Genomic DNA, 14,549 nt, shown 5'->3' with positions numbered 1-14,549 from the left:
AGCTCACAACGACTTGCATTGCGAGTTGTTGTGAGCTTGTAGATCGTCTCTTTTCACAATATGTACCTGTGGAACTGAGTCAAACTAAATGTAATGCCTCAACTCCAACAATTCCAAGTGCTTGACAGGGTGGGGGGTCCCCAGTTCAAATATGATTATTTCGGGGGGTCGCGGCCTGAAAAGGTTATGAACCACTGCTGTATGTCATATAAAGCCCCCCATGCTCTGTATCGATTATTCTGAACGGGACGTGTGTTTCAGCATTGTCTGATTTCCTTGGCTGTCTTTCCTCAGGGACTTCCTGCCCCGCGGATCTGGTATTGTCACCCGTAGGCCCCTGGTTCTGCAGCTTATCAGTGCCAATGCAGGTAAGCACACGCACACACATGACACACACACACACACACTCACATGCACGCACACACACACACATGCGTGATGCGTTTGCTCTTATTTTCCTGTCATGTACACTCTACTCCTACACTCTGTCTCTCTCTCTCCCACACACCAGTAATCACTGTCATGCTGCATTTCCACAGAGTGGGCTGAATTCCTGCACTGCAAGGGGAAGAAATTTACCGATTTTGAAGAGGTCCGCGGGGAGATTGAGGCGGAGACTGACCGCATCACAGGGGCCAACAGAGGCATATCACCCGTCCCAATCAACCTGCGCGTCTACTCCCCTCATGGTACGCATCATATGATATCACTAAAGAACGTTCAGTCAAGACAACTCATGAATGGATTCAAATATATTTTAATGAATTTAAAATGAGCTACAGTATACATTTACATTTATTTCGGTTTGGCAATGAATGGATCAGCTTTTACGTACTCTGAGGGAGCACACTACATGTCCCCTATCGATAGGGGCTTCGAATCCCCCCCATAGTACATAAAAGCAGACCCAGAGCAACAGGTGGTAGCTGGGGTGGTGGAGGGTGAACAGACAGTTTTAAAAGCAGCAACAGCGGTAGTAGGAAGCAGCAGCAGAACAGACGGCGGTAAGCAGCAGCAAACAGCAAGCAAGGAATGTGCAATGCAACTCCCCCATTTAAATGGGGTGCTCTATTATGAAGTGAGTATGTGATTGGTTCAGAATAGAAGCATGGAGCTGAGACCGACCAATGGTCAGCCAGCAGCAACTGCGCTGAGTCTCCTGTACTGAACTTGCTCTGCGCATGTACCATGCACGACGCTCATCGTTTGCGTCAAAGTAGGCCATGGCAGGCTGTGAGTCACTGTGTTCTGGTTATGTCAACAAATAAATGGCAGTGCATGTTTTCAAAACAAGGTCAGCGTTGCCAAAGAACCAGGAATAGGTTGTCTAGATAAAGGGAAATAATTGAATTTGTCTGATGTCTACGAAGGACAAGTAGTATGTAGCCCATGACCAAGCAGATGGCCAGTGTCCTTTAAAGTTCACTGCTTTCCCCTGCAAGAAGAAAGCAGGCTGACCTTTCTCCTTTCTGTGTAACCACTGATATAATGTCAAATAACAGCACCTTGCAGAACATTTCACTTAAAAACTGACATTATTAGTAATATTGTAATATACTATACTATAATATAGTGTATATATTTAATCCACTATATTATAATCACTTGGTTGTAACAATCAGTGAGCCTTTAAATGTATTCTTCCATTCTTAGTAAATGCAACAACAATCTGAGTTAACAATCTGACATTAAAGGCAACAGTCTCCTTCTCTGCTTCTGGGGGTGGGAGGTGATAGTGTGCCAGAAATACCAATGAGGTGTTATAATCCAAGCGCGACGCGTTGTGAGCTTATAGATCTGCTATTTTCAGAGTGTAACACCCGAACACAACCAATTGCCTTAGTTCTACTGGATCTCTTCTCCCCTAGTCCCTCCTTAACATTTTAGCTTAGTTTTTATTTTGTTTTTATTTTGTTTTCGTCAGTGAAAAAAGGCAGTAGACGTCATAGTTTTAGCCAACGAAATTAACACTGATTCTATAAGAGATGAACGCTGGAGCAACACGGACGATTTAAGCCTTTTATTGTTACAGTGCAAGTAATAAGATTGACTGACGTTTCGGTCTTTCGACCTTCCTCAGAGTCATGGGTGGCAGCATCTAGGTAGGCATATATATGAGGTGAGCATGGGCTGTGCTCTCAATAAACCAATGGTGGATGGCCCTCTGTTTAGTGGTAATTACCTAGTACTACACGTCACAGTCTCAAGGTTGCGACAATCAGTGATGATTAGGGTTAGCTCTGGGCATATGGACCATTTAACATATTACAGAATATACAAAATAGTGTAACCATATAATGCCATGATAAGGTAAGTTTAAAACAGTGTACAGATAGGGGCCAAACAATATTAGGCCAATGCAAAAATATTTGAGACAAATTTATGACACTTTTTTAATTGTTGAGACACAAAAAAATGGGGAAACACTCTCAAGAGTAAAAAGCACACATAAACATGTCAGGAAGCCTCAGGGACCGTCTATAAAAAGCATGAAAGGCTCAGTTCTTCATTTAGACCATTGGGTTCTAAAGTGTCAAGGTTGTGGATCCACAGTGCTTCTCTGCAAAGCAGTTTGTTAATTATGTCACCACCCCGTGGTGAGGCTGAATTTTTTTCTATTCCCCAGAATTTCAGGGATGCTGGGGAGCCATGATTTGCTAATTTATAGTGCCTGGCCATGGCGTATTCTGGGTTGTTAGTGCGAATAGCAGTTTTGTGCTCGCCTATACGGAGTTTAAGTGGTGTCTTGGTTTGACCAATATATGCCAGTCCACAGGGACATTTGAGCATATAGACCACATGGGTTGAGTTACAGTTTATAAATGAGGATATTTTGTATTTTTTACCAGTACGTGGATGGGTAATTTTTTTTGTATTAGATGAATTAGAGCATTGGGCGCAATTGCCACATTTATAAAAACCCTGTGGGGGATTAGGGAGCCAGGTGGGGGGGGGGGGGTTTCATGTCCGAGTGGACAAGACGGTCTCTGAGGCTTCTGGAGCGTCTGAAAGAGAAGAGAGGAGGATCAGTACACATGTTAGCAAGTTTGGGATCACTTTTAAGGACGTGCCAATGTTTTAGGAAAGCATTCTTAATTAACCCTGCCGCTGGAGAATATTGCGTTGAGAAACAGAGCCGAGTGGGTGTCTGTTTGGGCTTTTTTATGGGTAGGGACGTTCTGTCTGTATGTAGAGCTCTATTATACGCTGCGCCTAGGTCCACTTGGTTATAGCCTCTTTCTATGAAGCGGTTAGTAAGATCTGTAGCTTTAGATTCAAAGTCTATGGTGGAGCTGCAGTTACGCCTAAGGCGCAGGTATTGGCCAATAGGGATATTCCGAATGAGTTGTTCAGAGTGATTGCTGTTCGCTCTTAGTAAAGTATTCCTGCTGAGTGGTTTACGGTAGATAGTGGTATCAAACAGACCATCACTACTTTTAAAGATGGTGAGGTCTAGAAAATGTATTTCATTATTGTTAAACTCCAAGGTAAAAGTTAAGTACCTAGTGGTGGAGTTTACATACAGGAGGAACGCTTGCAGCTCATCTACGGTGCCCTTCCAGATCCAGAGCACATCATCGATGTACCGACGCCATAGAGCTATTTTAGGGAGAAATATATTATTTACAGGGTTATGTATAAATCTTTCTTCCCAAAAACCCATGACCAGACCATTCATTCATTCATTCATTTGTTTATTTGGACAGGACAATGCATATTAATGAACGTCAAGACGTAAATACACCGGATTTAGCAAAGATGCTAGTTTTCATCCGCAGTCCTCACAAAGAAACAGACATACAAACAGAGGGATACATTTGCAGGAATACATAACATTACATTGGGAAACATTACATTGGGAGACAGTGAATACATTGGGGACATTATAGACAGACAAACATTAAATACATTAAAGAAAAAAAGGGGGAGGTAAGTTGGGGGGGGATATGACCAGGCATATGACGGGGCAAAAGCACTACCCATAGCAGTCCCTTGGCATTGTAAATAAAAATGATGACCAGAGTACTTGAAAAAGTTGTTAGACAGAATAATCTCAGCGAGTTCAGTCAAAAAAGCTAACACTAGATTCTACTCTGCAGTGCTGAACCTTACTCTGATCGACCTGCCGGGGATCACCAAGGTGCCGGTGGGGGACCAGCCAGCGGACATCGAGCAGCAGATCCGGGAGATGATCATGCAGTTCATCAGCAAGGAGAGCTGTCTCATTCTGGCCGTCACGCCGGCCAACAGTGATCTGGCCAACTCTGACGCCCTCAAGCTGGCCAAGGAAGTGGACCCACAGGGTAAGGGAGGGAGGAAGGGAGTGGAGTGGAGCAGTGGTGTAATTAAGTACATACTCAAGTAATATACTTCTTTCTATCTTTAATTTCTTCAGTATTTATACATTTCAATACCTTTACTTATACTCCAGTACATCTCAGAGAAAAATATTGTACTTTTACTCCACTACAATTATATGAAAACTTTAGTTACTTTGTAGATTTGCATTACTATTACAAAACACACTAACCACACTGGAGTAATACTGCGTTAGCACTGGGCTGGCAGCCACAAAGTATACAAAGCTACAAAGTGGCGCAGCTTATCTGTCGCCGAGACACTGTTGAAGTGTTGATCAACACAAAACTTGTAAAGGAAAATATAAAACCCGGGGTTGAAAAGAACTCGGAACTGGTTGACCAAGTAGCAGTTGGTCGTTTTGTGGCTTTGTGACTGCAGTTGAAGCCAGCTCAACTTGGATTGCAGCTTTATAGATTTTGCAGCAGTCTCAAATGTTAATGATGATGAATGTAACAATAATAGTTGCAAACTTTGCTTTTGTATTGTTGCATTTCTTCAGGAATGAGGACTATTGGTGTCATCACCAAGCTGGACTTGATGGACGAGGGTACTGATGCCAGGGAAATTCTAGAGAACAAACTACTGCCACTACGAAGAGGTGTGTGTGTGTGTGTGTGTGTGTGTGTGTGTGTGTGTGTGTGTGTGTGTGTGTGTGTGTGGGGGTGTGTGTGTGTGTGTGTGTGTGTGTGTGTGTGTGTGTGTGTGTGTGTGTGTGTGTGTGTGTGTGTGTGTGTGTGTGTGTGTGTGTGTGTGTGTGTGTGTGTGTAATTACTATACTTTTGACGGCCAAATGTCCCCCAAGTACTAGAATTTGAGAAATAGCAATTTTGTGCTGGACGATTTTGAAGGTTCTCACGAGAGAAATAGTTGTTTTATGGTTAAAACAGATTTGGGGAGTTAGGCTTATAGAAAAAGATTCAGCTTGGGGTTAGTATTACAGATACGGTTTTGGGGTTGGGGTTAGAGGTATGCCTGATTTACACATAGTTGCGTGCCTTTGACGTGCACTGAAAATAGCCGATCTGCAAGTTCACGACACGCTGCAGCGCAACGAGTTGTGAGCTTGTAGCTTTTTTTTAATAAAAATGCATTAGTAAAATCTTACCCTGCCTTTAACATGAGCGTGTGTTGGATGCTTCCCAGGTTACCTCGGGGTGGTGAATCGCAGTCAAAAGGACATCGACGGGAAGAAGGACATCAAGGCTGCCTTGGAAGCAGAGAAGAAGTTCTTCCTTTCCCACCCTTCATATAGACACTTAGCTGACAAAATGGGCACCCCTCGTCTGCAGAAGACCCTCAACCAGGTCAGACGGTCATTCTCTGCGCTTTTCCTAAACGCCCTTCACATCATTATCCCCAGGGACCCCACATTGATACATAATAAGCCTTGAACTCTCATTTCAGGAGTTTGTGCCAGACAGTCACTCCCATAAAGAGATTTGTCAAGATTTGTAAAAAATGGCTGATCTGCAAGCTTTTAGATCGGCTATTTTTGAATAGGCAAAATATAAAAAAGGGCTTAAACTGTTCCTCGTTTTGCTGGGGACCCCCTAGAACCCCCCCAATGGCCCCTAGGGGTCCCCGGACCCCAGTTTCAGAACCCCTGCTTTAATGCAGAAGCAGAGCAGAGCCACCCACTTTATGCAAAGCTGTCAGCATTCTTTCTGATGCGGTTCATGTGTTAATAGAGCACTGAAGTCTGATGTCACTGCCACTAGAGGGCGCTGTTTCATGGGTTCGTGGCTTTATTTTTTGTGTTGAAATCCCCATTTGGGAATCTTAGATCACGTCATCATAAGAACTGTGTTCCAAACATAAACACACCACCCCGTTTTTGTCAGGGGGGTGGCTCTGCATCGTTTATGATATTCATTCATATTTGATACAGCCTGTTTCTGGCGAAAATGGAATTAATTCTGCCTTAAAAGTCTTAAGAACTACTACTTCCGGGTCTAATATCACTGTCCCTACAGCAGCCGCGTCCATGGGAAATGTAGTCTTTGGGTTGTTTGACTCGTTTCTAGTGTTTATATTGTGTTACTCTTTGGGTAAATGTGTACATTTACACCTTCAGTCGATGCTTTATATCCATATGAGTAAAATCGGCGGGGTGGCGTGTTTATTTTTGGAACACAGTTCTTATATGAAGCGATCTAAGATTCCCCAATGAGGATATCAACACAAAAAGTAAAGACACAAACCTGCGAAAAGCGCCCTCTACTGGTAGTGACGTCAGGACTTCGGCGCTCTATATCAATCATTACTAGGGGTGTCACGATACGATACAATATTTTATTTTATTTATTTATTTTTTATAATTTTTTCAATTAACATCAACATTGGCCATCATCTTCAGTTTAAATTTATTTATTTATAAAGCACTTTAAAAAAAATCTAATAAAGTTACAAAGTGCTTTGCACACAAAAATAAAATTAATAATATAAAATCATACAAGCATAAGGGACAAGTAAAGTAATTCTCACTAATTGTAAACCACATTGTTTCAGAAGACAGATAGACACTAACAACAAATATAATATGCATAATATAAATCCCACTATCCTCAATAGTTGTATTGTTGTCATCTAGGCTCTACCAACCAAGTGTAGCCTATAGTTATTTCCAACAGCTCAAACATAATTATTCTAATATCACAATAAACTGACTTAAACTGTTTTCTTCAACGTCAGATATCAAACATTTCAAGGATCGTGTTCGCACATTTTGTCAGGCAAGAAAATAAATTGCGGATCAATCTACTATTATTATCCAGTGTTGTATATCAGCTTTTTGTTTAGCTATTTGTGTGCGACATTTGTAGGGCTTAAGTGGTTAATTAGTAACTAATTGATTTAGTCGATTATAATCATAAATGCCATTTTTTGTGTCGATTTGTTGATATACGGTATTAAAAAAAACACCAAAAGGTGCTTTTCTATTATTTGATTAATGGAAAACATAATCAATAGCATAATCACTAAGAAGATGATGGATAGCTGGACAGCTCTACTCCGTTCATATCGTCTCCGTCGGGTGGAAACCTCATACGTCCAAAACTGTTCATTTTCAGAATTCAAATTCAAAAGTTAGCAAATATAGCAGATCGACAACCTCAAAATGTGTTGCCTCGCGTTTCGAGGTTGTGGATCTGCCACTTTTGATGTTTTTGTGTGATGCTGTAGTGTGATCAAGTAGGGCGTTAATTTACGGAAAAAAACACAAAAAGTTAAAACATGGAGATAAGAGGTTTCTACCCGACAGCGACGATATACAACCATATGCGCAAAATGTAATCTCCTTAGCAACACGGGGCATCATTGGCGATCATTTCATTGTGGCCGCTTGGCCGTTTTGGTTTCCACAGCAACTGACCAACCACATCCGGGACACGCTGCCGGCCTTCCGAGCGAAGCTGCAGTCCCAGATGTTAGCCCTGGACAAGGAGGCCGAGGAGTACCGGGGATACCGTCCCGATGACCCGTCCCGCAAAACCAAGCAGCTGCTGCAGTCAGTAACACACACGCACACACACACACGCACATGCACACACACACACGCACAGGCATACTCACATACACTTCTTAAACTTCATAGAAAAACATACACCTTAGAGTCACTTTAGTGCAGTGGTTCCCTTTTCTAGATCAGGGCCCACATGAGAATCTCAAAGGTGTTCGCGGCCCGCCCACCACTTAACACGGCAGCCATTCGGCCACTATGTTAAAGGAGAGATCCGGACATTTTAAGTGTTATCTTTGATGTGTCGCTAATCACTCACCAACATTGAAAGGGTCGTTGAGTTATTCCAGAGAGTCCCCTGTCGTCCAGTCTGACGACCCCCTCCGTTGGCATAATGGGAGCCTGTGTAAGAGTGAAAATCGTCTATTATAACCGATGCAAAGTTAGTTTTTTGGTTTTTGTCTGGTTGCTTGTTTCTTCCACAGACGCCAGGTTCTGTGAGAGAAACAAGCAACCAGCGTCATCTCGTTCTGCACGAACGGTAGCTCGTTCGCGACATTCAGTGCATGTTTGAGTATCATGAGACTCCACGATGAGCAGTAGTAGAGAAAAAACTAACTTTGCATCGGTTATAATAGACGATTTTCACTCTTACACGGGCTCCCATTATGCCAACGGAGGGGGTCGTCAGACTGGACGACAGGGGACTCTCTGGAATAACTCAACGACCCTTTCAATGTTGGTGAGTGATTAGCGACACATCAAAGATAACACTTAAAATGTCCGGATCTCTCCTTTAAGTCATCAGACGGCTGGATTTTCAGAGCACGTCTGTTTTAATGATAAAATACATCGGTTATGTAAAAAAAAAATCAAGGTTTTAAAGAAAAAAAATACCATGACTTTTCTTTTTGCATATAATTGTTTTTAATATTAATGTCATATTATAATTTACATCTTAAATGTTTTGTCAATTATTTGGGGGCCCACTTGCAATATCCTCACGGCACCACTGGTGGGGCCCCCCGGCCCACAGCTTGGGAAGCGCTGCACTATATATAGCCTTCCCTTCCGTTTGATCGAACTTTCTGATCGAACGCCAGATAAAAGTGTTTTATATTTTGTACTGTGTTTAATTGTCCAGGATGGTGCAGCAGTTCTCTGTGGACTTTGAGAAGAGGATCGAGGGTTCAGGAGACCAGGTGGACACGGTGGAGCTGTCTGGTGGAGCCAAAATCAACCGCATCTTCCACGAGCGTTTCCCCTTCGAGCTGGTCAAGGTGATCCGCCTTCCAAATGGCCAAACTGGCAGACAGCCCATAGCGTCTCGTCTGTTTTGCCGTATCTGTTCTCTCTTATTCGACCTCCGCTGGCCCTCACACGGCCTACTTATTCTAGTCTAGTCTTTGTTCACTCGTGTTTTTCCCCCAAAGATTAATTCCTTCTCTTCCTGCATGTAATGGAATGCAGATTTTATGGCCTTGCGATTTTCTTTCATTTGTGTTTTTGTCTTCATGCTCTTTCACATCGCGTTACTGTTTTTCTCCCTTCCTTGGTCTCCCAAGTTCTGACCAGCCTCTTTTTGCTCCTTTCTCCCTCCACTCATCCTCACTTCTCTCCAGTGTTGGGCAAGTGAACAGTTATATTACTGTAGTGTCATTGTGTATATATATACCAATAACACATCATAACAAAATGCATTTTTTAATTTTTTTATACTTTATTGCAGGTTCGTACATTACATTACATGTTATTGATTTCATTTAATCTTACAAGTTCTTTACTTGTTTAATTCATCCTGCATCATTTTTTTCATTTTTTAAATTACATATACCAACGAAAATTTATACAAAAAATGGAAAATAAAAAATGGAAAATAAAAAATGGAAAATAAAAAAGGTAAAATAAGAGAATAAAGGAAAAAAGATGCATCAAAATGCATCTTGACCTACATACCACTTTGATTGTTTGACAACCAACAACTATCCAATTTTAAGTAACACAACCGTCCCTATCGGATCTAAACTCCATCCATGTGTGGTCAAAGTGGCAAATAAAATCTCTTAACACAGCATTTTGACATTCCCAGCCGACACTCATTTAGATAGACATGGCATGAGTTTAAAAAATTGACTAGACAGTTAGAGTTAAGACTCGTTTATATGGTCTACAAAGAACTCAGCTCTATACAATTATATTTATACCGTAGGCTACTCTTTAAATAAAAATCCTCATTTTATTGGACCTTTAAGAGAAGACTGCGCTAGCCATTTATCCCCAATCCAATATAATATATTATATTGCATATTATGCTCTCCTATCTCCCTGTCTGCAGTGTTTCCTGGTCTGATTATTAAGCCACATTGGGCTTGTTTTTCTGAAGTTGCTTGTAAATAATGGTAGAACGGTTGTGAGCTTGTAGGTCGTCTATTTTCAAATAGCCAACATATATAAATATGCACATTGTTTAATGGACGACATATATATAGGTTTGAAGTGCTCATGTGGCCTGTTATAGTCGCTTCTTTTGGCCTTGTTTTCATAGACCTAGCTGCTTATTCCTCTCGCACAATCTGGCAACACTGCTCACGTTCCGACAGAGTCTGACATGAACTCTGCAGCCGCACCGTGGGGATTTTACATTGAGCACACACTCCCGATGTTTGGCTTCTAACTTAGCTCTGGACTTTAATTGCCTTTCAATAAAACCACATTTGATAGACATAAATATCACCTACATGTTACTGATTAGAGATTATTTTATATTTTTGTAATCAGTTCATTATTTCCTGCGTAATCGATGAATAAAACTGACGTGTGTAAATTGGAACATTGCATTGTGCGATGCTTAACTTGCCTTCTTTAAATAAATACATTAAATAGACTACCATCTTATATAAACACAATTGACACAATAGGAATTGACACTCTCCCTTCAGCTGATTATAGTAAAATTAGAATCACAGAGATTTGTTGACAATGATAGCCTGTAGAGAGAGGTGCGCGCTTAGTTTTAACAGGGATTTTGCTGTAGGCTGCGGCTTTGTGGGTGGATAAAAAAAAACACCTTCACTTTGGTGGGTAACGCACAAAGTAACGTAGTAACGTAGTGTCATTTTAATAATATATTACAGCTACCCGTTACCGCAATTCGGTAATATATTACAACGGCGTTACGTTACTAACGCACGTTACCCAACACTGCCTCTCTCTATGCCAGGGGTTCACAAACCAATGTGTTTGCAGTTTGCCCCCATTTTGGGGTCATGGAACCATTTTTATGTCTCTATCCCTCCCTCCCTCCCCCCCTCCCTCCCTCTCTCTCTCTCTCTGTCTCTCTGTCTCTACCTTGTACTTTCTTTCTTTCTTTCTTTCTTTCTTTCTTTCTTTCTTTCTTTCTTTCTTTCTTTCTTTCTTTTTTTCTTTCTTTCTTTCTTTCTTTCTTTCTTTCTATCTAGCTATCTAGCTATCTAGCTATCTTTCTTTCTTTCTTTTCTCTGCCTCCCACTCCGTTTTTCACTCACACCTCTCCTGTGTCTCCTCTTCCACCTGCTTTCTTTGTCTTTTTTTTTTAGATGAATAGTTTTTGACACTTTTCTTTTTGGGACAATACAACAGCCCGAAGGACAGACACAGAACAAACTAAATAACCAAATAAAAAAGTGGTACCTTAGTACACAACAACACAGTCATGACCTGCTTTCTTGTTCTAACTTTTCCTCTTGTCCTCCTCTGTCTCCTCCTCCTCAGATGGAGTGCGACGAGAAGGAGATGCGTCGTGAGATCAGCTACGCCATCAAGAACATCCACGGTATCAGGTGGGCATTCGTTCAACACTCCTCCTCCCCGCTGCAGACCTGCCCATTCACTATTCATTCTCTATGTCCACCATTTTGTTTTCTCACCAGACCCGTGTTTACACATGGACCATAAAAAGGACTTGAGGCATTACGTTTCCCTAGGCCATTGGTTCTCAATGTGGGGTCCGGGGAGCCCCAGGGGTCCTTGGGGGGGGGGGGGGTACCAAATCTTTGAATACTATATATGTATTTTAAAGCAAACATTTGTTACTCAAATCTTTGCTTCTGGGGTGGTCCCTGGAACAAAATATTTTACGACTATATACTACGACTACTTGCGCTTGTACTTATGAATTTGAATCCTGAAAAGTAATAGTTTTGGACATATGAGGTTTACACCCGACAGAGACGATATATAACAAGACCAGAAATGTATTATTATTTTGGCATCAATGCTTTATAAACCAACAATGGTATTTTTGAAATAAAGTCTTTGACAGACAGGCAGACATTGTATAGATCTAAGAATTGCAGTGATATGATACACTTTCTTGCATAATATGCTGGATGGAGGCAGCCAAATATCTAAGGAGGCAAGATCATAACAGGCTGAATATCAAAACACAAAACAGATGTTTAGTTTTGGTTTACCAAAGATCTAAAAGTGGTTTGGATTGGAATCTGCAAATGGGGAGGCGTATGTAGTTTCATATTATCTCCCCCTTTTCACACAACTCCCACCTCTCCTTGTGTGTGTTTTCAGCTATATGGTGAAAGCAAAATTAAAGAAATACTACAGTTCAACTACAGTTTCTGCCAAAAACACAAACAATTGAAGGACATTTTTTCATAAATAGCCCTTTTAATTGCAATAAGAATATAAGTATGAAAATACTGTAAGGAACAATGAACCAGACAGACAGACAGACAGACAGACAGACAGACAGACAGACAGACAGACAGACAGACAGACAGACAGACAGACAGACAGACAGACAGACAGACTTTTGGGCAATTCAGGTGTCGCAGCAAGACTGCTGTAGGCATTAAAACAGGACAGATATTGATTGATTGACATTGACAGTTTGCAAAAAGTACAGATGAACAATACAACAATACAATGATGCTAAAAGGATAACACAGAGGGTACACAGACATATAAAGACACACAATGCTATGCAAGAAATCATCAATACTAGGAGCAGTAAAAGACAAGTAGAATAGAGAGATACAACTAACATAAGAGTAAAAATGTAATAAAGAGTTCAATTCTGAACTAAATCTACAGTTGATTTAGTCGACTATAATGTATTTTGGCAGGCCTTGATGGCGTTGCAATGGCTGATTTTACACAGGTTGCATGCTGAAAATAGCCGATCTACAAGCTCAGAACGTGTCGCAGCTCACAACGCGTCGCAGCGGCTATTTTCAGAGCACAACACCCGAGCACAACCAAACATAGAATGTCTTTTAGTTCTACTGGATCTCTTCTCCACTCGTCCCTCACTAACATTTTAGTCTAGTTTTTATTTGTTGACGAAACTTTCAATATATTTTGACAGTTTTCATTTAGTTTTCATTTAGTTTTTATTTAGTTTTCGTCCGTGAAAAAAGCTAGTTGACGGACATTTTTCTTCATAGTTTTAGTCGACGAAATCAACACTGTGTGATACACCTCTGTCTTCTCCTCTGTGGCGCACAGGACTGGTCTGTTCACCCCTGACATGGCCTTTGAGGCCATTGTGAAGAAGCAGATCGTGAAGCTAAAGGAGCCGTGCGTTAAGTGTGTGGACATGGTCATCCAAGAGCTGATCAACACCGTGCGACAGTGCTCCGACAAGGTAAATAAATACATGTTGCCTTTATAGTATGGTGACACACTGTTGACAGTGTAGCCCATTGGTTCTCAAAGTGTGGTCCTTGGGGGGGGGTAGTTAACATAACATCACAATTATTTAGCCACTTTATCCATTTATTTGTTGGATATTCAAAAATAGTTGAAAAATTAAAAAAAATTAAACATAAATTTCTCTTCTGGGGGTCCCTGGCACAAAACCTTTCAGATGGGGGGTCCGCGGCCAAATACATATCAATTTGGGGGTCCTTGACATGAATACGTTTGTGGAAGTGGAAGTTTAAAGCCTACTTTTTACACCATAGTACGCCATGTCGCTCGCTGACAAGAAGCAATGATTTCTTGTAAATCCTTTTTTGTTTCCAAAAAAAGACACCGTTGCGCGAAGGAGCTTGAATTGAAGCATACCGGGAAGGGTATGACAAAATGATGAAAGTTGTAGCTTTGAACAGAATTCATGCGATTGTCTTACTTAAGTTTGGCTTGATACTGTGTCCTATATATACTCCTAGCTGGACATCTTCCCAATGCTGCGCGAGGAGACCGAGAAAATCGTCACCTCCCACATCCGAGACAGAGAGAGTCGCGCCAAAGATCAGGTAACACCCCCCCCCCTGCCCTGCAAGCAGACAATGATAATGCTGTTTACACAATCATGCACACATGGCACACACATGGCACACACATGGCACACACACACACACACACACACACACACACACACACACACACACACACACACACACACACACACACACACACACACACACACACACACACACACACACACACACACAAACAGATCTAGTTTTGCCGCTGGAACATTAGACTCGGTTGTAAGTCAAGCATGTCACTAACCTAAAGGAATCTAACCTAAAGAATGCTTGCAACAAGACATTATAAAATAGGCGATTGAAGACATGCTACAACATACTGTACATGACAGAGAGCCGTTTAAAACGTGCTTCATATCCGTGTGCTGTCCACAGGTTCTCCTGCTGATCGACGTGCAGCTCTCCTACATCAACACTAACCACGAGGACTTCATTGGCTTTGCTAAGTAAATGTCTGC

General features: G+C 41.5%; 1 protein-coding gene across 1 annotated transcript in view; it reads left to right on the top strand.

Annotated features, from left to right (window-relative positions):
- dnm3b (dynamin 3b) overlaps positions 1 to 14,549 on the top strand; it is a gene marked incomplete at its 5' end in the record, with an annotated part of 40,662 nt that overhangs the window by 5,719 nt on the left and 20,394 nt on the right. The window contains 11 exons of the mRNA XM_080439779.1: positions 295 to 368; positions 540 to 689; positions 4,101 to 4,304; positions 4,862 to 4,960; positions 5,506 to 5,666; positions 7,728 to 7,870; positions 8,967 to 9,102; positions 11,573 to 11,640; positions 13,325 to 13,463; positions 13,990 to 14,076; positions 14,467 to 14,537. Of these exons, the coding sequence (XP_080295905.1) occupies positions 295 to 368; positions 540 to 689; positions 4,101 to 4,304; positions 4,862 to 4,960; positions 5,506 to 5,666; positions 7,728 to 7,870; positions 8,967 to 9,102; positions 11,573 to 11,640; positions 13,325 to 13,463; positions 13,990 to 14,076; positions 14,467 to 14,537 (1,332 nt within the window). The remainder of the gene's footprint in view (positions 1 to 294; positions 369 to 539; positions 690 to 4,100; positions 4,305 to 4,861; positions 4,961 to 5,505; positions 5,667 to 7,727; positions 7,871 to 8,966; positions 9,103 to 11,572; positions 11,641 to 13,324; positions 13,464 to 13,989; positions 14,077 to 14,466; positions 14,538 to 14,549) is intronic.

Source organism: Gymnoscopelus braueri, assembly GCF_963280865.1.
Source record: "Gymnoscopelus braueri genome assembly, chromosome: 10".
In the NCBI taxonomy this organism is placed as follows: Eukaryota; Metazoa; Chordata; class Actinopteri; order Myctophiformes; family Myctophidae; genus Gymnoscopelus; species Gymnoscopelus braueri.
Note: the sequence above shows the minus strand (reverse complement) of the source record. Positions and strands in the feature narration are given on the sequence as shown.